General features: G+C 56.9%; 1 protein-coding gene across 1 annotated transcript in view; it reads right to left on the minus strand.

The window, feature by feature from the left end:
• The window catches only part of SLC38A10 (solute carrier family 38 member 10), a 32,477-nt gene extending 14,560 nt beyond the window's left edge, over positions 1 to 17,917 (minus strand). The window contains exons 1-9 of the mRNA XM_039911011.1: positions 17,657 to 17,917; positions 13,501 to 13,618; positions 8,713 to 8,758; positions 7,540 to 7,633; positions 6,581 to 6,724; positions 5,659 to 5,783; positions 4,028 to 4,130; positions 3,345 to 3,527; positions 2,123 to 2,234 (exon numbers count right to left, since the gene is read on the minus strand). Coding sequence (XP_039766945.1) covers positions 2,123 to 2,234; positions 3,345 to 3,527; positions 4,028 to 4,130; positions 5,659 to 5,783; positions 6,581 to 6,724; positions 7,540 to 7,633; positions 8,713 to 8,758; positions 13,501 to 13,618; positions 17,657 to 17,896 — 1,165 coding nt within the window. The 5' untranslated portion in view covers positions 17,897 to 17,917. The remainder of the gene's footprint in view (positions 1 to 2,122; positions 2,235 to 3,344; positions 3,528 to 4,027; positions 4,131 to 5,658; positions 5,784 to 6,580; positions 6,725 to 7,539; positions 7,634 to 8,712; positions 8,759 to 13,500; positions 13,619 to 17,656) is intronic.
• Positions 17,918 to 22,937: the final 5,020 nt, after the last annotated feature.

Raw genomic sequence — 22,937 nt, forward strand, 5'->3', positions numbered from 1 at the left:
GGAGAGGGAGGAGAGAGTCAGAGAATCAGGCAGAGGGAGAAAGAAAGAAGGAAAAGGAGAGAAGGAGAAGGGAGAGAGACAGAGTCAGAGGGAGGAGGAGATGGAGAGAGGGAGAAGGAGGAGGAGGGGGGGAGAGACAGAGAGAGTCGGGGGAGAGGGAGGAGAGAGACAGAGTCAGAGGAAGGGGGGAAGGAGAGAGGAAAGAGACCGAGAGTCAGAGAATCAGAGGGAGAAAGAAAGGCGAGAAGGAGAGGGGAGAGACAGACAGAGACAGAGAGTCAGAGGGAGAGGGGGAAGGAGAGGGGAAAGAGACAGAGAGAGAATCAGGGAGAGGGAAAAGGAGAGAGAGAAGGATGGGGGAGAGGGAGAGACAGAGAGGCAGAGGGAGAAGGAAAGGGAGAAGGGGGGGTGGGGAGAGACAGAGAGAGAGGGTTTAAACACAAGGTCCGTGAGGGTAGGGCTCGGGCCTACCAACTCTACTGCCTTGGACTCTCCCAAGCGCTCAGTCCAGCGCTCTGCACCCGGTAAGCGGCCCCCGCCCCTCCCCAAATTCCATCGTTTGGCGGGCAGCAGAATCTCCGGGGGATTCGGAGATGGGCAGAAAATTTCTCCAGCCCCTTCCCGTGGCACTCGACCCGGACCCGCTGCGGAGGGAAGCCCCGTTTTGGGGGCCCAACCTCCACCCCTCCGCCCCCGCCCCCCAAAATGTTCTGACGCCCGCTCACTGGGGTCCCTTCGGGCTGACCCGCCGTGAATGACTCCAGTGCCCTAGTCAGCTGTATATACTGAGCGCCTAGCACAGTGCCCTGCACACATTAAGCCTGAATAGTTAGAGAAGCAGCGTGGCTCAGTGGATAGAGCCCGGGCCTGGGCGTCAGAAGGACCTGGGTTCTCAACCCGGCTCCGCCGTCCGCCTGCCGCGTGACCTTCAGCAAGTCGCTTCGCTTCTCGGGGCCTCAGTTCCCTCATCTGGAAAATGGGGTTTAAAAGCGTGAGCCCCACGGGGGACAGGAACTGTGTCCAACCTCATTAATTAGTATCGGACCCGGTGCTCAGAACAGTGCTTGGCACACAGTAAGCACTTAACAGCTATCATCATTATTATTACTTACTGCTACTATATATAATCAATGCATTTATCAAGCCCTCACTCTGCGCCGAGCACTGGGGTAGAAACCATCCTTGACACGTGTGGGACTCGTAATCCTCTCCTTCTTTTCTTTTGTTAATATTTACGTACTTACTACGCGCCAGGCACTGTACTGAGCGCTGGGGTAGATACAAACCGATCAGGTTGGACGCGGTGCCCGTCCCGCGTCGGACTCGGACTCGATCCCCGTTTTCCAGATGAGAGGGAACCGAGGCCCAGAGGAGTGAAGTGACTTCACACCACAGACTCGTGGCCAAGCCAGGGTTAGAACCCAGGTCCTTCCGACTCCCAGGCCCGGGGGCTCTAACCACGAAGCCCCTCTGCTTCTCGTGGATTGGAAATTATTTGATGTCAACACCGGCTTTAAAGCCGTCCATCCCCTCGCCCTCTCCCACCTCATCTGCCTTCTCTCCGCCCGCACGCTCCGCTCCTCTAACGCCAGCCTCCTCCCCGGGCCCCCGTCTCGCCCGTCTCGCCGCCGACCCCCGGCCCGCGTCCCGCCTCGGGCCCGGAATTCCCTCCCTCCTCAAATCCCACAGAAGACGACTCTCCCCCCGCTTCCAAGGCTTACTGAAGGCCCGTCTCCTCCGAGAGGCCTTCCCCGACTACGCCCTCCCTTCCTCTTCTCCCGCTCCGCGTCTCCCTGGCTCGCTGCCTCCGCCCTCCCCCGTCCCAGCCCCGCTTACGTCCACATCTGTCGTTTTATTTATTCGTACTGCTGTCCGTCTCCCCGCCCAGACGGGTGAACCCACCGTGGGCAGGGACTGCCTCTCTCTACTGCCGGATTAGACTTTCCCAAACGCTCAGTCCAGTGCTCTGCACACAGTAAGCGCTTCGTAGATCCGACCGCGTGAATGACCGGACGGAGTCCCGGGTCTGGGCTCTACCCACCCGCTCCGCCGCGGTCGGCGCTCGAGAGAGGCGACCGGATGAAGGGGGAAGCCGCGCTCCTCTGCCCCTCCCCGGCCTTACCGTTGGGGATCATGATCCCGCCGACCATGGTTCCGAACACGACGGCCAGGGTCAGGGCCTTGAACCGCAGCGGGGGCATGTAACCTCCGGCCGCAAAAGTGCTGTCCTTCTGCTGCGCGACACAAAAACGCCAACCGATCCCGGGGTTTGATGGCGGTTACCGCCACCCCCGGCCCCCAACCCAGGACGGCAAGCAGTCCCCCCGCTAATAATAATAATAATAATAATTACGAAGGGACATCCCCTTCAAGAAACCTTCCCTGAGCCCTCCCCTTCTCTTCTCCCACTCTTCTGCGCTGCTCTCATTTGCTCTTTCAATCATAACGGTATTTGTTTCAGCGCTTACTACTAATAATAATGAGGGTATTTATTCAGCGCCTACTACGTGCCAAGCACTGTTCTAAGCGCTGGGGTAGTCACCGAGTAATCAGGCTGCCCCACGTGGGGCTCCTGGCCTTTATTTCCATTTTACAGATAACGGAGGCACAGAGAAGAGAGGTGGCTTGCCCAAGGTCAAACAGCAGGCAAGTGGCCGGGCATTCATTCATTCAGTCGTATTTACTGAGCGCTTACTGTGTGCGGAGCACTGTACTAAGCACTTGGGGAAGTACGATACTTTGTTCGTCCTCTCTCCCATCCCCACAGCACCTACGTATATGCCTGTACTTCATTTAATATCTATTTATTTATCTATTTCTTTTCATGTCTGTCTCCCCCGCTAGACCGTAAGCTCCACGTGGGCAGGAACGTGCCGTCTGTCGTTACGCTGTAGTCTCCCAAGCGCCGAGGACAGCGCTTCGCGCACAGTAAGCGCTCAATAAATACGACAAAGCAACAAATGAACGAATTGGTTAAGCTCTTACTCTGTCTCAAGCACTGTTCTAAGCGTTGGGGAGGATCCAAGCTAATCAGGTTGGACGCGGTCCCTGTCCCGCGAGGGGCTCATTCATTCATTCAATTCATTCATCCGATCGTATCGACGGCGCGCTTACTGTGTGCGGAGAACCGTGCTAAGTGTTGGGGAGAGCACAGCGCGGCGATACGGATGCGTTCCCCGCCCACCGTGAGCTTAAACCTCATTTTCCGAGGTGCGGAGAAGCGACCCGCGGCGCGGCGGATAGAGCCCGGGGCCGTGGGTGCGAATCCCGGCTCCGCCCCTCGTCTGCTGCGCGAAGCCCCTCACCCGCCGCTCGGAGGAAGCGCTCGATCAACAGCCCCTTACCTGCTGCTCGAAGAGGAGCGTGCTGAGGGCCTGGCGGCAAGGGAGGATCATCATGGGGAAGCCCACGGCCACGGACATCATGAAGCCCACGCGGATCATCTCCGTCACCAGGTTGGAGGGGAAGTTCATCAGCACGTTGCCGGCGATGGCGTCGGTGAAGCTGACGTAACCGAAGGATCCTACCTGTCCCGACGGGAAGACGGGGCGGGGGGGCGGGGAGAACGTGGGGCTGGGAGCTGAAAACGTACTGAACGCTTAACAAACGCCATTAAAAAATATATATATTTCAAAAGGGAGGAGCGCGGTGTTAAGAGGCTGGCAGGCCGACCCCCGGAGGGGAGAGGCGCTCATCTGTCCGTATCGGTCATTTTATTTATTTCTATTGACGTCGGGCTCCCCGCTCTAGACCGGAAGCTCGTTGTGGGCGGGGAATGCGTCCCGTTTATGGTTCCGTACGTTCATCTGTTTTTATTGAGTGCTTACTACGTGCAGGGCTACAGACGAATGAATGAGAAAAATACAACTGACCCACTCCCCGGCTGGCAGGCCGAGGAAGAGGGGAGAAGACCGGATGCTCGTTGTGGGCGGGGAATGTCTCTGCGCTGTCCTCTCCCAAGCGCTCAGTACAGTGCTCGGCTCAGAGTAAGCGCTCAAGCAACACAACCGAGCGAAGGGCGTCTTACCGTGATGTAAAAGGTGGTGACCACGTTGAGCGAGGAGGCGAAGATGGAGCTCATGATCTTGACCGACGGCTCATCCAGGCTGTCGTACGTGGGTAAGACTTGGCTGCACAGAGAAACGACGGGGATGGTTCCTTCGTTCATTCATTCGACAGTATTTATCGAGCGCTTACTATGTGCAGAGCACTGTACTAAGCGCTTGGAATGGGCAGATCGGTAACAGACAGAGACGGTCCCCGCCCTCTGACGGGCTCACGGTCTAATCGGGGGAGACGGACGGACGAGAACAATAGCAATGAATAGAATCGAGGGGATGAACGTGTTAAAACAACAGCAGATAAACAGAATCAAGGCGCTGTACATCTCATTAACGACATAAATAGGGTAAGGAAGTTCTAGATCCATCCCGCCCCCCTCCCCGTCCCTCTCCCCGTGGCCCAGCTGGGAAAGCTTTCCGGACGCCCTTACACCCCCCTCGCTGACCCTCACCGCCGGGCTGGGATTCCCAACCCGCGCTCTTTGCTCCTCTGATGCTCAACTTCCCGCTGTCCCTCCATCCCACGTCGCCGCTGACCCCTCGCCCACCTGCGGCCTCCGGCCCGGAACGCCCTCCCTCCTCATAATAATGTATTTGTTCGGTGCCTACTCTGTGCCAGGCACTGTTCTAAGTGCTAAGGTGGATACAGGGTCATCAGGGGGTCCCACGCGGGGCTCACGGTCTTCATCCCCACTTTCCAGACGAGGTCACCGAGGCCCAGAGAAGTGACCGGCCCAAAGTCACACAGCTGATAATTGGAGGGGCCGGGATCGGAACCCACGACCTCCCGCCTCCCAAGCCCGGGCTCTATCCACCGAGCCGCGCCGCTTCTCCACCCGAAAGCCGATCACTCGCCAGTTTCAAAGCCTTATCGAAGGCCCACCTCCTCCAGGAGGCCTTCCCTGACTGCGCCCTCCTTTCCTCTTCTCCCGCTCCCTTCTGCGTCGCCCTGACTCGCTCCCTTTCTTCATCCCCCCCTTATGTCCATATAATAATAATAATAACGTTGGTCTTTCTTAAGCGCTTACTACGTGCGGAGCACCGTTCTGAGCGCTGGGGTAGACACGGGGGAATCAGGTTGTCCCACGTGGGGCTCACGGTCTTCATCCCCATTTTCCAGATGAGGTCACTGAGGCACCGAGAAGTGAAGTGACTCGCCCACAGTCACACGGCTGACAAGTGGCAGATTCGAACCTTATCTGTCCCTTATCTATTTCTATTAACGTCCGCCTCCCCCTCTACTCCGTGAGCTCGCTGGGGGCAGGGAATGTGTCTGTGCTTGTACCGTCCCCTCCCAGGCACCGGGGTCAGTGCTTTGCACACAGTGAGCGCTCAACAGATACACCTGAATGAAAGAAGGATAATCGGGTTGGATCCGGTCCCCGTCCCACACGGGTCTTCGTCCCCGTTTTCCAGATGAGGGAACTGAGGCCCAGAGCGGTGAGGCGAGGTCTCCCCGGCGGACCGGGATGAGAACCCGGGTCCTTCTGAGTCCCAGGCCCCCGTTCCGACCACCGGGCCACCCCGCTTCACCCCCCCCCCTCGGGAAATACATCTACCGCCGTGAAGGCCGAACCCGAGGACGGGAGGTACTTACGACTGGCAGGCAAACGACATGCCGAAGATAGGGATGCAACGGAAAATGCCCCGCCAGCGAGCGTAGCTGACCCGCTGTAGCCACTGCCCGCCGAAAAGGCCGTGTTTCAGAGAGGACAGGATGATCTGCAGCCAACCAGAAGGGGAGATGAAGTACCAGAATAATCATCGCGGTACTTCTTCACCGCTCACCGTGTGCCCGGCACTGTTTTAAGCGCTGGGGTGGTCCAAGCCAATCAGGTCAGACCCAATCCCTGCCCCACGCGGGGCTCACAGCCTCCATCCCCATTTGACGGATGAGGGAACTGAGGCCCGGGGAAGGGAAGTGACTTGCACAGGGTCACCCGGCAGACGAGTGGCAGAGCCGGGATGAGAACCCAGGTCCTTCTGACCCCCAGGCCCGGGCTCTACCCGCTGCTTCTCCGTGCGTCCTTACAGGGGAATTGAGTATCGGAGTGGCTGCATCCCTTATCTCCTCTTGGGAAGCCAGCCAGTGTGGCCTAGTGGGTAGAGCCCGGGCCTGGGAGTCAGAAGGACCTGGGTTCTAATCCCAGCTCCACCGCTTGTCTGCTGTGAGACCTTGGGCGAGCCACCTCACTTCTCTGGGCCCCGCTTCCCTCCTCTGTCAAATGGGGATTAAGGACGGGGACCGTGGCCAACCCGATTCGCTTGTATCCGCCCCGGCGCTCCGTACAGCGCCCGACACAGGGTGGGCGCTCAACGGATGCCGCTCCCCCGCCCCCCGGAAAAGGAGGGGGCCACGAGAGGCTCGACCCTTCCCTTCCCCTGGCTTCGACGGTCCCGGCCTTCCCGGGTCGGACCCGCCGGTCCGGTTCCCCACCGGACGGGACCGGTTTCCGGGTCCCCCGGGCCCCCCGGCCCTGGCGTCCGCCCCTCCCCGCCGGGGGTCCCGGCGGACTCACCACGAACATGAACACGGTGTAGAACATGAGGGCCATGGCGCTGAAGGACTGGATCGAAGCCATCATGTTCCTCTGGAGGCTTAAGGGAAGTACGATGCACAGGGAGACGGCAAACAGCAGGAATATCCGGAAGACGCCCGTCACCTGGAAGGGGGAGGTGGGGCGGCGGCGGGATCACCGTCGATCCCTCCCCAGCCCCCGCCGGGGCCCCGATCGATCGGGTCGGCGGCGCGACGGATAACGCGTCTGACTACACGCGGAAGATTCCGGGCTTTGACTCCCGGCTGGCTCCGTCTCCTTCCATCTCTCCTCCCCTAGACTCGTTGTGGGCAGGGAATGCGTCTGTTGTGTTGTTCTACTGGACTCTCCCAAGCGCTCGGTACACTCTAAGCGTTGGATAAATAGGACTGAGGGACCAAAATGGGGATCCGAAGCCCGTTCTCCCTCTCCCCTGAGTCGCTGGGGGAGAGGGACTGCGTCCAATCTAACCGGTAACTAACCGACCCAGGGTTTAGCGCGGTGCTTGGCACCCAGTAAGCGCCGAACAAATAATAGCAACAGTAATGATAATGAGTTTACAGTCGAAAGGGGGAGACGGAGAAGCGGCGCGACAGTGGGCGTCGGAAGGGCCCGGGTTCTCATCCAGGCTCTGCCACGTGTCTGCTGTGTGACCCCGGCCCGGCTGCTTCCCTTCTCCGGGCCTCGGTTCCCTCCGCTGGAAAATGGAGTTTAAGACGGCGAGCTCCAGGTGGGACGGGGACCGCGTCCAAACCGACGACCCCGTATCTACCCCAGCGCCTAGTACAGTGCCCGGCGCACAGGAAGCGCTTAACCGATACCACGAAAATTAAAACAGATTAGGGAGAGGGGAAACGGGAGAGTAGAAGTTTCTTGCCCTACCTGCCGGGGAGGGGAGGGAGGGTGGAGGAGGCATCGGGGCGCCGAAGGGATGGCGTTACCTGGAGTCCGAGCAACCGGGCAAAGAAGTTGGATCCCAAATCGCCGATGACCACGTAGAACGCGATGCAGGTTCCCAGCATCAGCCCGATCATACTGCAGGGAGACGCGAGCCGGGGGCGCTTTTGGAACCGGACGTCGGACGTCGTCGTCCCCCCAGGTCTCGGTGGACCCCGAGCCGCCCCGCGCCCGGACACGGCGCCGGCTTCCGGCCCCCCGCCCCCGGACCGGTGGGTTGAGTCCGGCCTCGGGGTCCAGCCGAGAGAGAGTGGGCCTGGCGGCAGAAGGGTGGAAGGTGTTTGGGCGGAGCGTGCTGGGGTAGTAATCGGATTTACTGAGCGCTTGGCGTGCCCGCAGGCTGCCGTAATAATAATGGTATTTCTTAAGCGCTTACTATGGGCCAAGCGCCGTTCTAAGCCCTGGGGTAGTGACGAGGGAATCAGGTTGTCCCCCGTGGGGCTCACGGTCTTCATCCCCATTTCGAAGATGAGGGAACTGAGGCACAGAGGTGACCTGTCCAAGGTCACGCAGCAGACAGGTGGCGGAGCCGGGAGGAGAACCCGCGACCTCTGGCTCCCAAGCCCGGGCTCTTTCCACTAAGCCACGCTCCGTGCTAAACGCTGGGAGCGCAAACTGAATAATGCTCAGACTGGCGGCTTCTTGTGGGCAGGGAACATAATACTAATGACGGTATCCGTTAAGCGCTTACTCTGTGCCAAGCACTGCTCTAAGCGCCGGGGCAGACCCGAGGTAATCAGGTTGTCCCACGGGGGGCTCACGGACTTCGTCTCCATGTTACAGTTGAGGTAACTGAGGCCCAGAGAAGTTATGTGACTTGCCCAGAGTCACACAGCTGATAAGTGGCTGAGTCGGGATTTGGAACCCACGACCTCTGCCTCCCAAGCCCGGGGTCTTGCCACTAAGACACGCTGCTTCTCCAGTCGCATGCGTATCGTGTCGACTGACTCTGCTCCTCTGGCCTCTCCGAAGAGCGTGGAAGGGGCCACGCTTAGTAAGTAGGTAGTAAGTGCTTAACCAATATCGCTATTCTTATTATTTTGGGGTGGGAGCTGTAGTCACACCCCGTGGGGCTTCAAGGCGGCGGAGAAACTGACCCAGAGCGCACAAATGAAATCTCTTCTCCAAAAAAAAAATCAAAAAGACAAACAGGTTACCTGGTCTCCACCAACATCTTCCCCGCTTTTCCGTAGGCGTGAAACGCTAAGCCCAAAAGGAAAGAGAAGAAAAAAGGCAGAGTCACGTCAAGGCCGACAAGAATTTCGGGCGCGGACGTCGGTAAGGAATCGAGGGGCGGCGAGATCAGCGGCTGGAGCCCGGGCCGGGGGAGTCCGAAGGACCTGGGTTCTGATCTCGGACCCGCCGCCCGTCTGCCGAGTGACCTCGGGCGAGTCTCTTCACTTCTCGGTGCCTCGGGTCCCTCATTTGTAAAGTGGGGATTAAGAACGTAAGCCCCGCGTGGGACATGGACTCTGTCCAACCTTGTATCTGCCCCAGTGCTTAGCACGGTGCCTGGCACATAGTAAGTGCTTAACGAACCACAGTAACAACACCACAAAAAGTAACGATAAGAGGGATGAAGGGCAAATCCAACAGGGATCTGCCAGGGCTGGGATTTCGGGGGGTTTGGAGGCGTTCTGCGGAAGAGGGGGCGGTTCTTTTTTTTTTTTTTTTATTTTGACGGGCCCATCTCCAAATCGAAACCACATAAAAACCAGAACAAAGAAGTCAGGGGGAGCGGGGAGCGACAGATACAAGGCAGGTTCTTTTTTCCCCTCTTTAAAGAAAAAACAAAAAAAAGTCCTTGCTAAGTAGCAGTTTCCCCCACATGGCAACCATTAAAAGAAAGTCTGCTTGGAATAGAAAATATGCATGTGTAAAGATGCTGTGTGGCAAAAAAAAAAAAAAGTCACTACAGTGCAAAATTTCAATCAGATCTCCCCCCCCGCCCTTTTTTTTTTTTTTTTTTTGAGCCCATTATAACTGAACTGCCTGATGTTGTTGGATGGGAGAGCTGAGATGCAGCCCAGATTGCTGATTCCAAATCTCAGACTACCCGGTTTCCCCCAGCCCACACCAAAGGCTCTGGCTCCGGAGCTTTTATTTTCGATCCTTTGGTCGCGGTACGGAGCAGAAAATCAAGAGTATCCTTTCAATTACGGCATTTTGGGCAGAGGGACGGGGCCAGGGAAGATGAAGCTTTCGGGTTTTAAAGACGGTTTCAAAGAGGGCGCGGCGGGGGTGGGAGGGAGGGAGAGGCGGGAGGCCAGAGGGAGCTGCTTTCTTTCTTCGGGGGCCGGCTCTGGGGCCGTCCATCCCACGGTGGCGGAGGAGCCGGGCTTTCCTTCCCGCCGGGCCGAGGGGGGCCGGGTGGACTCCACGGAGCTGGGTTCGGGTTGGGCCACGGCGGCCCTCCGACCTGAACGGTGGCCCTCCGCCTGTCCCAGAACGGCCCTGGAGGCTTGGGGCGAGGAGGGGGCAGGCAGAGGAAGTCGGGGCTCTGAGGAGAGCTGGCCCTCGAGAGTGTGCCGGGGTAGGGGAAGGGGTGGGGGGGGAGAAAACGAGAAAGAGAGGGATAATAGGGGGAGAAAAAGAGAGGGAGAGAGGGAGAAAAAAGAGGAAGAGAGGGAGAAAAAGAAAGAGAAGGACGGGGCTGGAGGGAAAGAAGGAGTGAGGAGAGAGGGAGCAAGAGAGGAAAAGGAGAGGGACAGAGGGAAAGAAGGAGGGAGAGGAAGAGAAGGAGAAAGAGGGAGAGGAGGAGAGGGAGAAAAGAGGAAGAGAGGGAGCAAAAGAGGGAGAGATAGAGGGAAAGGAGAGGGAGGAGAGGAAGAGGAGAGGGGGGAATGGAAGGAGAGAGGGAGAAAAAGAGAGGAAGAGGGGAGAGGAAAGGGAGAGGGACAGAGGTAGACATGAGAGAGGAATAGAGGGAGGGAGAGGAAGAGGAGAGAGAGGGCTAGAAGGAGAAAAAGAGAGGCAGAGAGAGGGAAAGGGAGAAAAAAGAGAGGAGAGTTTGAGGGAAAGAGGGAAAGGAGTGGAGAGAAGGCCAGACGAATAGAGGGAAAGAGGGAGAAGAAGAGAAACAGAGAAAAATGGAGAAAAAAGAGAGAGAGGAGAGAGAGAGGGATGGAGGGAGAAAAAGAGAGAGAGAGAGGGAAAAGAAAAAGGGAATACAGGGGGAAAGAGGGAGGGAGGAATCAAGAAAGAGAGGGAGAAAAGAGAAAGGGAGACGGGGCTAGGAGAGAAAGAGGAAGAAGAGAGGGAGGGAAGGAAGGGGGGGGGGGGAGGCAGCGAGGCGGGGAGGATGCCGGGATCGCAAACGGAAAGGAAGCGTCCGATCTCGCCTCGGTCAGCAGCCTGCCCGGATTTCCCCATCCGCTTTCCCGCCCTGGCCCCAGAGGGCAGGGCTCCGGGGAAAGGAGCGGGAAGCAGGAAATGAACTTGCAGGCTGGGCGGGAATGAGCCGGGGGGAATAAAAAACCAGCCTTCTTTCCTTGTCATCGAGCCTGGGAAATATCAGAAGGTCGGTCCATCAGGCGACGGTATTGGCTGCGCTCACGCTGTGTGCCGAGCACTGGACTGAGCGCTTGGGAGGGTAAAAGAGAGACAGCAGTCCCGACGCCTGCCCCCGAGGAGCTGACAGTCTGCTGGGGGCAGAGCGCTGTACTGAGCGCTTGGCAGAGCGCGACAGAGACCGTACACGGGACCTCTGCCCTCGAGGAGCTTTCGGAATAAATACCGTTATTATTACGCTAAATCACAAATAAGGAGAAGGACCACAGTTTAAAGCGACGCTACAGGAGGGGTAAATCCAAGTATTCGGGGGTTGTGGATGCTACTGTGGGACAGAGAAGCGTGGGGGACGTGTGAGCGAATCAGGGAAGGCCTCTTGGAGGAGGTGAGGTCTGGGGTGGGCTCCGAAGATGGGGAGGGGGAGGCGCTTTCTTGAGACAAGATGATATCAGGTCAATCCTACAAGGGGCTCGGAGTCGAAGTAGAGAAGCGGCTTAGCGGACAGCGCAACGGCCCCGGGCGTCAGAAGGTCCCGGGTTCTAATCTCGGCCCCGCCACTTCACTACGGTACTTAAGCGCGTACTACGTGCCGAGCGCCGTCCTAAGCGCCGGGGTAGATACGGGGTGATGGGGCGGGACACGACCCCCGTCCCGCAGAGGGCTCACGCTCTTCATCCCCATTTGACAGACGAGGTGACGGAGGCGCGGGGAAGTGGCCCCGCAGCAGACAGAGGAGCCGGGATCGGAACCCAGGTCTTGGGACTCCCAGGCCCGGGCTCTACCCGCTAGGCTGGGCCAAGTGCGGCTTTGAAGGTGGGGAGAGCTGAGGTCTGCCAGGTGTGAAGGGGGAGAGAAGAGGAGAAGCAACGTGGGGCAGTGGCTAGAGCCGGGGCCTAGGAGTCCGAAGGTCATGGGTTCTAATCCCGCCTCCGATACCTGTCTGCAGGGTGACCCTGGGCAAGTCACTTCCCGTCCTCCGAGCCTCGGTTCCCTCATCCGTAAAGCGGGGACTGCGAGCCCCACGCGGGCCGGAGACTTTACCCGGCCCCATTTGCTTGGATCCGCCCCGGCGCTTAGTACAGTGCCTGGCACCGAGGAAGCGCTTAACAAATAACACTTATTATCGTTATTACATGGACCGTGTCCAACTGACAGCGCCCGGCACACGGTAAGCACATGACACGGAGAAAAAGCGCTTGAACGAGGGGTCGGCAGCAAGGCTCGGTGGCAAGAGCCCGGGCTCGGGAATCACCCTGGCTCCGCCGCTTATTAAGTGTCGGTATCTGCTAAGCGCTTACTGTGTGCAGAGCACTGTTCTGAGCACTGTCACCGGGCTGTCCCACTTGAGACTCCCGGTCTTCATCTCCATTCGACGGATGAGGTCACCGAGGCCCGGAGAAGTGAAGTGACTGGCCCACCGTCACCCAGCTGACGAGCGGCAGAGCCGGGATTCGAACCCGTGACCCCTGCCTCCCAAGCCCGGGCTCTTGCCACCGGGCCACGCCGCACGGACCTTCCCTCCATTTCCCGACAGCCCCCCGCGGCAGGAGGAGTCTCCCTACTAGCCGCTTCCTGACACTTTCCTCTGGACTCACCCTCCGTTAACGTCTTTCTCCCCTTTTAGGCCGTAAGCTCGCAGTGGGCGGGCACCGGGTCCGGCCTTCTGTCCTCTCCCAGGCGCTTAGTCCAGTGTTCTGCGCACATTCAGTGCTCAATAAATAAGACGATCATTTCTGACAGCGCTAACTCTGTTACGCTGCCCTGTGCCGAGCGTTCAGTCCAGCGCCGTGCCCGCAGAAAGTGCTCAGTAAATACAAATGACTACTACCTCCTCTCCGGAGCGCTCAGTCCAGTGTTCCGCACCCAGTAAGCGCCCGATAAACACGACTATTATGTTCGAGCGCGCTCATGCCGTCGCGCTGTCCTCTCCCGAGCGCTCGGCGCAGTGTGCCGCGCACCGTAAGCGCTCGATAAATACGACTATTATTTTCGAGCGCGCTCATGCCGTCGCGCTGTCCTCTCCCGAGCGCTCGGTCCAGTGTTCCGCGCCCAGTAAGAGCTCGATGAACACGACTGTTATTTTCGAGAGCGCTCATGCCGTCGCGCTGTCCTCTCCCGAGCGCTCGATAAATACGACCGTTATTTTTGAGAGCGCTCACGCTGCCTCTCCCGAGCGCTCAGCCCAGCGTTCCGCACCCAGTACGCGCTCGATGAACACGGCTATTATTTTCGAGCGCGCTCATTCCGTCGCCGCTGCCCTCTCCCGAGCGCTGGGCCCAGTGCTCCGCGCGTGGTAAGCGCTCGATGAAGCACGACTATTATTTTTGAGAGCGCTCCCTGTGGGGGGACCGTCCTCTGCCGAGCGGTCGGCCCGGCGTTCGGCGCGCGGTACGCGCTCGCTACGGAAGGGCCGGAGCGAGCGGGCGGCGCCTTACCTAGGCCGGCGTAGGTCCGGCGCTTGGTCAAGCTGGCGGCCTTCACGAGGAACATGCAGGACTGGTGGGTCATCCAGGAACACAACGCCAACAGCAGAGCTCCCAGGACGATGCCACACTGCCCGGACCCCGGGGGAGACGGAGAAAACCCATCAGCCGCAAAAAAAAAAACACCCCCCCCCAAAATTTCCAATCGCGGCCGGCATCCCGGCCCCTCCCGTCCACCCCGCGCACCCGATCCCGTCGCCTTCGAGGGTCCGCCTCCCTCTTAATAATAGTGACGTCGGTATCTGTTAAGCGCTTACTACGCGCAGAGCACCGTTCCGAGCGCCGGGGGAGATCCGGGGGCATCGGGTCGTCCCACGTGAGGCTCACGGTCTCGCTCCCACTTTCCAGATGAGGTCACCGAGGCGCAGCGAAGCCAAGCGACGCGCCCACGGTCCCCCGGCCGACGGGTGGCAGAGCCGGGAGTCGAACCCGTGACCCCTGGCTCCCAAGCCCGGCCTCTTCCCACTGAGCCGCGCTGCCTTCCCGTCGGGAGAGACGTGGCGCGGTCCGGAAGCTCGGGGGACGGGGGACGTGCCGGTTCACGGTGCCAACGTCATCGATTGGACCGTAAGCCCGTCAAAGGGCGGGGACCGTCTCTACCTGTGGCCGACCTCTTCGTTCCAAGCGCTCGGCACAGTGCTCTGCACGTAGTAAGCGCTCAATCGATACTCTCGAACGAATGAACGGTGCCGTCGGACTCGCCCGAGCGCTTAGTACGGTGTCGCGCATCGAATGAGCGGCTGCTCTCTCTCCCCACTGGGAGGAGGGCGGTGCGGTCCAGCGGGGACGGGAAGCTCGCCGTGGGCAGGGAATGCTCGTTCACGTACTCGACAGTATTTATTGAGCGCTTACTACGTGCAGAGCACTGTACCGAGCGCTTGGAACGAACAGGTCGGCCACAGGTAGAGACGGTCCCCGCCGTTCGACGGGCTCGCGGCCTAATCGGGGGAGACGGGCAGGCGAGAAATAAATAGAGTCGAGGGGAAGGACGTCTCGTGAAAACAGCGGCAACGAAACAGAATCAGGGTGATGTACCTCTCATTAAACAAAACGAACAAAATAAAAAAATAAACGTGCCAGGCTGCGGTTCTGCTGGACTCGCCCGAGCGCTCAGTACAGCGCTCCGCACGCAGCAGCGAGCGCTCAACAAATACAACCGAATGAATGGATGAAAGAGTCCCGGCCTGGGAATCCAAAGGTCCCGGCTTAATAATAACAGTCACGGTGGCGTTTCTTGAGCTCTTACTACATGCCAGGTCCTGTACTGAGCGCTGCAGTGGACCCGAGCAAATCGAGCCCCCGTGGGGCTCACGGTCTCCGTCCCCATTTTCCAGATGAGGTCACCGAGGCCCAGAGCAGGGGAGCGACTTGCCCGAGGTCCCGCAGCGGACACGGGGCGGAGCTGGAATTAGAATTTCTCTGGGCCTCGGTTCCCTCATCTGTCAAATGGGGATGAAGACTGGGAGCCCCACGGGGGACAACCTGATGACCTTCTATCTCCCCCGGCGCTCAGCACAGTGCTCGGCACACAGTAAGCGCTTAAATACCGCATTGTCAGTAGTATTTTCGTGATCTTCCGACTCCAACCCGCTAGTTGGGAAAGGGCCCGGGCTTCGGAGTCAGCGGTCACGGGTTCGACTCCCGGCTCTGCCACTTGTCAGCTGGGGGACTGCGGCCGAGTCACTTCACTTCTCTGGGCCTCGGTGACCTCATCCGGAAAACGGGGGTGAAGACTGCGAGCCTCACGTGGGACGACCTGAAGACCCTGTGTCTCCCCCGACGCTCAGAACAGTGCTCTGCACACAGTGAGCGCTTAACAAATACCAACATCATCATTATTATTACCCCACACTGCTTGCAGTTCTGCCTCTCCCCCTTGTCAGCCGCGTGACCTCGGGCAAGTCCCTTCCCTGGGCCTCGGTGACCTCGTCTGCAGAACCGGGAGCCCCAGGTGGGACGGGGGCTGCGGCTTAACGCCCTCCCCGGCGCTTAGTACAGCGTCTGGCACGTAATACGCGCTTAAATGCCATTAAAAGAGGAAAAAAAAAAACCACCTACAGCGGTGGCTATTGTTTGGACGTTCCTCCCTCTAGCCGCCAGAACCAACCGCCCGCCTGAAGTCGAGACTACGGAGCGGGGACGGCCCGCCGCTTTCTAAATTGAATTAGACGCCAAACGTCTGCCAGGAGATAGAAAAAGCAGCGGTGCGTTTTACCACGGGAAAAATCCCCGTTTGGGCTTTCCCCGCCCCAACCCACCCAGAGGCCCGTAAAGTATTTCTGCACGGCATTTAGGAAGTGTGTACTACGCGCCAGGCGCCGTACTAAGCGCGGGGGCCGAGCCGAGCCCATCGGGTCGGACGCGGTCCCCCTCCATCCCCATTTCGCGGATGAGGGAACTGAGGCCCGGGGAAGAGGAGTGACTTGCCCCAGGTCACCCGGCAGACGTGGGTTCTAATCCCGGCCCCACCGCTTGTCAGCGGTGGGACCGTGGGCGAGTCACTTCACTTCTCTGGGCCTCGGTGACCTCATCTGCAAAATGGGGAGGAATAATGTTGGTATTTGTTAAGCGCTTACTCTGTGCCGAGCACTGTTCTGAGCGCTGGGGTAGACACGAGGGAATCAGGTTGTCCCACGTGGGGCTCCCGGTCTTCATCCCCATTTTACAGATGAGGTCACTGAGGCACAGAGGAAGTGAAGTGACTCGCCCACGGTCACACAGCTGATGAGTGGCAGAGCCGGGATTCGAACTCATGACCTCTGAGCCTGGGAGCCCCACGTGGGTCGACCCGATGACCCCGTCTCTCCCCCAGCGCTTAGGACAGTGCGCGGCTCGGTGGAAAGGGCACGGGCCTGGAGGTCAGAGGGCATGGGTGCGAATCTCGGCTCTGCCACCTGTCAGCTGTGGGACCGCGGGCGAGTCGCTTCACTTCTCTGGGCCTCGGTTCCCTCATCTGTCAAATGGGGATGAAGACGGGGAGCCTCACGTGGGACGACCCGATGACCCCGTCTCTCCCCCGGCGCTTAGAACGGTGCTCTGCACCTCGGAAGCGCTTAACAGATACCGACATTACCACAGTAAGCGCTTAACAAATGCCATCATTATCCTTGCCCGAGATGCCTCGGCGGACGAGTGGCGGGGCCCGGGATTAGAACCCAGGTCCTTCTGCCTCCCAGGCCCGGGCTCCACCCGCCGCGCCGAGCGACGGCTGTCAGCTCGTTGTGGGCGGGATCTGGGTCTCTTCATCGCTGTACTGGACTCTCCCGAGAGGTCAGTCCAGTGCTCTGCCGACAGTAAGCGCTCAACAGATACAAAACGGACGACCGGAGGGACGAACCTGCCCTCTGGACTCTGCCCCCGGCAGCGGGGACGAGGATCCATCCGCCCTCTGCCCCCGGGGGCAACGGGCCCGTGCCGGGCCCGGCGCCCAGTCTATCGTGACGCAGTTGGGAGACGCATCGGAGAAGCGGCGTGGCTCCGTGGCAAGAGCCCGGGCTTGGGAGTCCGAGGTCATGGGTTCGAATCCCCGCTCCGCCACCTGTCAGCTGGGTGACCGTGGGCAAGTCACTTCTCTGGGCCTCAGTGACCTCATCTGCAAAATGGGGATTAACTGAGCCTCACGTGGGGCCGCCCGATGACCCTGGATCTCCCCCGGCGCTTAGCACAGCGCTCTGCACCTAGTAAGCGCTTAACAAATACCAACGTTATTATTGTTATTATTATTATTATTAACTTCTCTGGGCCCCAGTTCCCTCATCTGTAAAATGGGGATGAAGCCTGTGAGCCTCACATGGGCCAACCTGATGACCCTGTATCTCCCCCGGCGCTTAGCACAGTGCTCTGCACATAGTAAGCGCTTAACAGATACCAACATGATTATTATTAAGGCAGAAGGGCGGGACCCGCCGGAGACCGGCAGGGGGCGCTCTGCTCCCCTCGGGCCCCGCCAGCAGGGGGCGCCCCTCGCTCCACCCCCGGATCCGCCAGCAGGGGGCGCAGCCCGTCCTGACCCGTTTAAGGCAGAAGGGCGGGGTCTGCAAGAGAACGGCAGGGGGCGCCCTTCGCTCCATTCCCGGCCCCGCCGGCAGGGGGCGCAGCTGGCGCTGACCTGTTTGAAGCAGAAGGGCATGGTGAGGACGCTGACGCCCACGATGCTGTTGACGATGTTCATGATGAGACCCCAGTTGGAGGAGGCGGCGGCGGAGGCGGCGGCCATGGCCGGGGGAGGGGGCGCCTCCGCCGGCCGCCCCCAGCAGGAGAGACCCAGGTGGGGGAGGGGCGGGGGGCGTCCGGCCGGTTTCGCCCCAGCTGTCGCCTCGGGCCCCCTCGGCCCGGACGGCGGCCACATGCACTTCCGGGGGCCGCGGGCTCCATCCGGAAGTGACGTCCACGCCGGGGCATTGGAAAAGGGCGGGCCAGAAGGGCCCGCGGCGGGAGAGGACGGCGCCCTCTGGCGGCTCGGAGGACCCGCCCGCCTTGCCCGGGCCTCGGGGCGGCAACAGCGACGGCTGAGCCGTCTTATTATTTTTATTCGCAGAGCATTATTAGCATGATTATTAGCATAATTATGACTAACATTGGCATTATTGTTGTTAGCATTATTAGTAGTAGTATTAATATTGGCATTATTGTTGTTAGCATTATTAGTATTAGTATTGGCATTATTATTACTAGCATTAGCATTATTGTTGTTAGCATTATTAGTTGTAGTATTAGTATTGGCATTATTATTACTAGCATTAGCATTATTGTTGTTAGCATTATTAGTATTAGTATTGGCATTATTATTACTAGCATTAGCATTATTGTTGTTAGCATTATTAGTTGTAGTATTAGTATTGGCATTATTATTATTTGCATTAGCATTATTGTTGTTAGCATTATTAGTATTCGTATTGGCATTATTATTACTAGCATTAATAATGTTAATAATGTTGGTATTTGTTAAGCGCTTACTATGTGCAGAGCACTGTTCTAAGCGCTGGGGTAGACACAGGGGAAGCAGGTTGTCCCACGTGGGGCTCACAGTCTTAATCCCCATTTTACAGATGAGGGAACTGAGGCACAGAGAAGTTAAGTGACTCGCCCACGGTCACACAGCCGACAAGTGGCAGAGCTGGGATTCGAACTCATGAGCCCTGACTCCAAAGCCCGGGCTCTTTCCACTGTGCCACGCTGCATTAGCATTATTGTTGTTAGCATTATTAGTTGTAGTATTAGTATTGGCATTATTATTACTAGCATTAGCATTATTGTTGTTAGCATTATTAGTATTAGTATTGGCATTATTACTAGCATTAGCATTATTGTTGTTAGCATTATTAATAGTACTATTAGTATTGGCATTATTATTATTTGCATTAGCATTATTGTTGTTAGCATTATCATTCGTATTAGTATTGGCATTATTATTATTACTAACATTAGCATTATTGTTGTTAGCGTTATTGTCATTATTATCCTTAGCATTATTGTTGGCATTAGCATGATTATCATTATCATTCATTCATTTGTTCAATAGTATTTATTGAGCACTTACTCTGTGCAGAGCACTGGACTAAGCGCTTGGAAATGAACAAGTCGGCAACAGATAGAGACCATCCCTGCCCATTGACGGGTTTATCATCTTCATTAGCATTAGTAGTAGTAGTATCGTTATTATTAGTATCATTATTATTGGCATTATTAGCATTGTTAGCAGTAGTAGTAGTATCATTATGATTGTTGTTATTGTTATTATTATCGTTGTTGTTATTATCATTATTATCCTTATTGTCCCTGGTATTGTTGTTCATGTTGCTATTATTATTATTATTATCGTTGTTATTGTCCTTGTTACTGTTATTTTTATTGTTATTGTCGTTGTTATTGTTAGCGTTGTGGTGATTATTGTTGTCATTATTATCGTTGTTATTGTCGTCATTATTATCGTTGTTATTGTCATTCATCCCCTAATGATAATAATTTTTGAAATGTTTAATTTAGCGAAGCAGCATGGCCCAGTGGAAAAGCCCGGGCCAGGGAGTCAGGGGTGGTGGGTTCAAATCCCGGCCCCGCCGCTCGTCAGCTGGGTGACTTTGGGCCTGTCATGTCACTTCTCCGGGCCTCGGTGGCCTCATCTGTCAAGTGGGATGAAGACAGTGACCCCCCCCCCCGGGGGACAACCTGATCACCTTGCGTCTTCCCCAGTGCTTAGAACAGTACGGTACATTGTAAGCGCTTAACAAATGCCGTCATTATTATTAATAAATGTATTAAATAATCATTAAATGTAATAATTTAATGCTGTGCTATTATTATCATTAATACGATAACCATCAAGAAGCAGCGGAGCTTAGCGGCAAGAGCCCGGGCCTGGGAGTCAGAGGTCATTGGGTTCGAATCCCGGATCCGCCACGTGCCAGCTGTGTAACTTTGGGCCGGTCACTTCACTTCTCTGGGCCTCAGTGACCTCATCTGGAAAATGGGGGTGAAGACTGTGAGCCCCACGTGGGACAACCTCATTACCTTGTATCTACCCCAGCGCTTAGAACAGTCCTTGGCCCATTGGAAGCATTTAGCAAATACCGTCATCATCAATAAAGGCTCTGAAGGGGGGGAGAGAGTCACTGTCCCCAGCCCTTAGTAGCCCAGCGCTTAGTACAGTGCCTGGCACATAGTAAGCGCTTAACAGAGGCCACGAAAAAGGCGGGGAAGCCCCTGAGCTGCAGTGACAGAGCCGGAGGGACACGGCGACCTTTCCATCCCCAGGGATTCGGACAAAGGCGGCAGATTGCAATCTCAGCCCATCGGTTAGAAAACCTTTCCCAAATCTTCCACGATCAAACCTCGTAATTAGAGGGGCCGATGGAGAACTGGACAAGATTGAAAGCCTCCTTTCATCTCTGCCCTCTTTTCTCCTTTTTTAAAAAATTCCAGACGGGGCGTCGAAGACTCCCAGCGTGGGCCCGGACCCCCGAGCACAGGCCTGTGCGGGGACCCAGACGTGCACGCGTGTTCATTCATTCGTTCAAGAGTATTTACTGAGCGCTTACTATGTGCAGAGCACTGGACTAAGCGCTTGGAATGGACAATTTGGCAACAGTGTTCAACCTCATACTAAGGCCCGGAGACGCTGTAGGCGTCCCTGCGTTATCTAGGCTTTGGCGCTGGGGAATGTGTCTGTTTGTTAATAATAATCGTGGTATTTTTTAAGCGCTTACTATGCGGCGGGCCCTGTACTAGGCGCTGAGGGGGAGCCAAGCGAATGGAGAACAGAGAAGTGAAGTGACTCACTCGAGGTCACAGAGCGGACAAACAGTGGGGCGGTATTAGAACGCAGGTCCTTCTGAGTCTCAGGTCTGGATATTTGTTAAGCGCTTATTTTGCGGTTGGCCCTGTACTGAGCACTGAGGGGGATCCAAGCGAATGGAGAAGAACAGAGAATAATGTTGGTATTTGTTAAGCGCTTACTATGTGCAGAGCACTGTTCTAAGCGCTGGAGTAGATACAGGGTCATCAGGTCGTCCCACGTGAGGCTCACAGTTAATCCCCACTTCACAGATGAGGTCACTGAGGCACAGAGAAGTTAAGCGACTTGCCCAAGGTCACACAGCTGCCAAGTGGCAGAGCCGAGATTCGAACCCATGACCTCCGATTGCCAAGCCCGGCCTCTTTCCACTGAGCCACGCTGCTTCTCAAGTGAAGTGACTCACTCGAGGTCACACAGCGGACAAACGGGCGGAGCAGAATTAGAACGCAGGTCCTTCTGACTCCCAGGTCCGGGTATTTGTTAAGCGCTTATTACGCGGCGGGCCCTGTGCTAAGCGCTGAGGGCGATCCAACGTGGCTCAGTGGAAAGAGCCTGGGCTTCGGAGTCAGGGGTCATGGGTTCGACTCCCGGCTCTGCCACTTGTCAGCTGTGTGACTGTGGGCAAGTCACCTCTCTGTGCCTCAGTTCCCTCATCTGTAAAATGGGGATTAACTGTGAACCTCACTTGGGACCACCTGATTACCCTGTATCTACCCCGGCGCTTAGAACAGTGCTCTGCACATAGTAAGCGCTTAACAAATACCGACATTATTATTATTATCCAAGCAAATGGAGAAGAACAGAGAAGTGAAGTGACTCACTGGAGGTCACACCGCGGACAAACGGGTCCTGTGCTGAGCGCCGAGGGGGAATCCGAGCAAATGGGGTCGGACACGGTCCCTGTCCCACACGGGGCCGACAGACTCAATCCCCATTTTGCAGACAACTGAGGCCCAGAGAGGTAAAGTGACTGACCCAAGGTCACACGGCACACACAAACACAGGCAAGGCATGCAGACACTAAACCTTTGAGGGTTTTTTTTTTTGCACTCCACAAGCAGAGGCCTGTGACAGGTCCCTTTTCATGGTCTTTCACTGGAACTAATTCTTTTGAAGCTCTTTTCCCTCCAGGCCCTGTCTCTGGAAGTTGTGTGGGAGTCAGTGAGCCTGACCACCCCGCCCCTCTCTCCACGGCCCCCTCCCCGCTATCCTCCCCAGACCCCTGAGGCTTGGAAGAGGAGGAGGAAACCAGGGTGGGGGGTGGTCTTGGAGGGATGGGAGAGTCCCTCTCCACCCTCCCACTCTGAAAACCTTTGAATTTTGACCCAAATCCCTAGCTTTAAGCACCTAGAGAAGCAGCGTGACTCAGTGGCAAGAACCCGGGCTTGGGAGTCACAGGTCGTGGGTTCTAATCCCGGCTCCGCCGCTTGCCAGCTGTGTGACTGTGGGCAAGTCACTTCTCCGGGCCTCAGTGGCCTCGTCTGCCAAATGGGGATGAAGACGGCGAACCCCACGTGGGGCAACCTGATCACCTTGTATCCCCCAGCGCTTAGAACAGTGCTTTGCACATAGTAAGCGCTTAACAAATACCACCGTTTATTTTATTTCATTTAATCTCGGCTCCGCCACTTGCCAGTTGTGGGATTTAGGGTCAGTCCCTTCGCTTCTCTGGGCTTCAGTTCCCTCATCTGGAAAATGGGGATGAGGACTCTGAGCCCCATGTGGGACAACATGATTCCCTTGTCTCTATCCCAGTGCTTCGAAGGGTGCTTGGTAATTATAATAATAATGGTGGTATTTGTTAAGCACTTACTATGTGCAAAGCGCTGTTAGTAAGCACTTAAATACCGTTATTATTCTCTGTGCCTCGGTTACCTCATCTGGAAAATGGGGATGAAGACTGTGAGTCCCACGTGGGAAACCCTGATTACCTTGTATCCTCCCCAGCGCTTAGAACTAGGCTCGGTGCATAGTAAGTGGTTAACAGATATCATTATGATTTATATTATTCTCTGTGCCTCAGTGACCTCATCTGTAAGATGGGGATTAAGACTGTGAGCCCCACGTGGGACAACCTGATTACTTTGCATCTCCCCCT

Source organism: Ornithorhynchus anatinus, unplaced genomic scaffold, assembly GCF_004115215.2.
Source record: "Ornithorhynchus anatinus isolate Pmale09 unplaced genomic scaffold, mOrnAna1.pri.v4 scaffold_264_arrow_ctg1, whole genome shotgun sequence".
Classification (NCBI taxonomy): Eukaryota; Metazoa; Chordata; class Mammalia; order Monotremata; family Ornithorhynchidae; genus Ornithorhynchus; species Ornithorhynchus anatinus.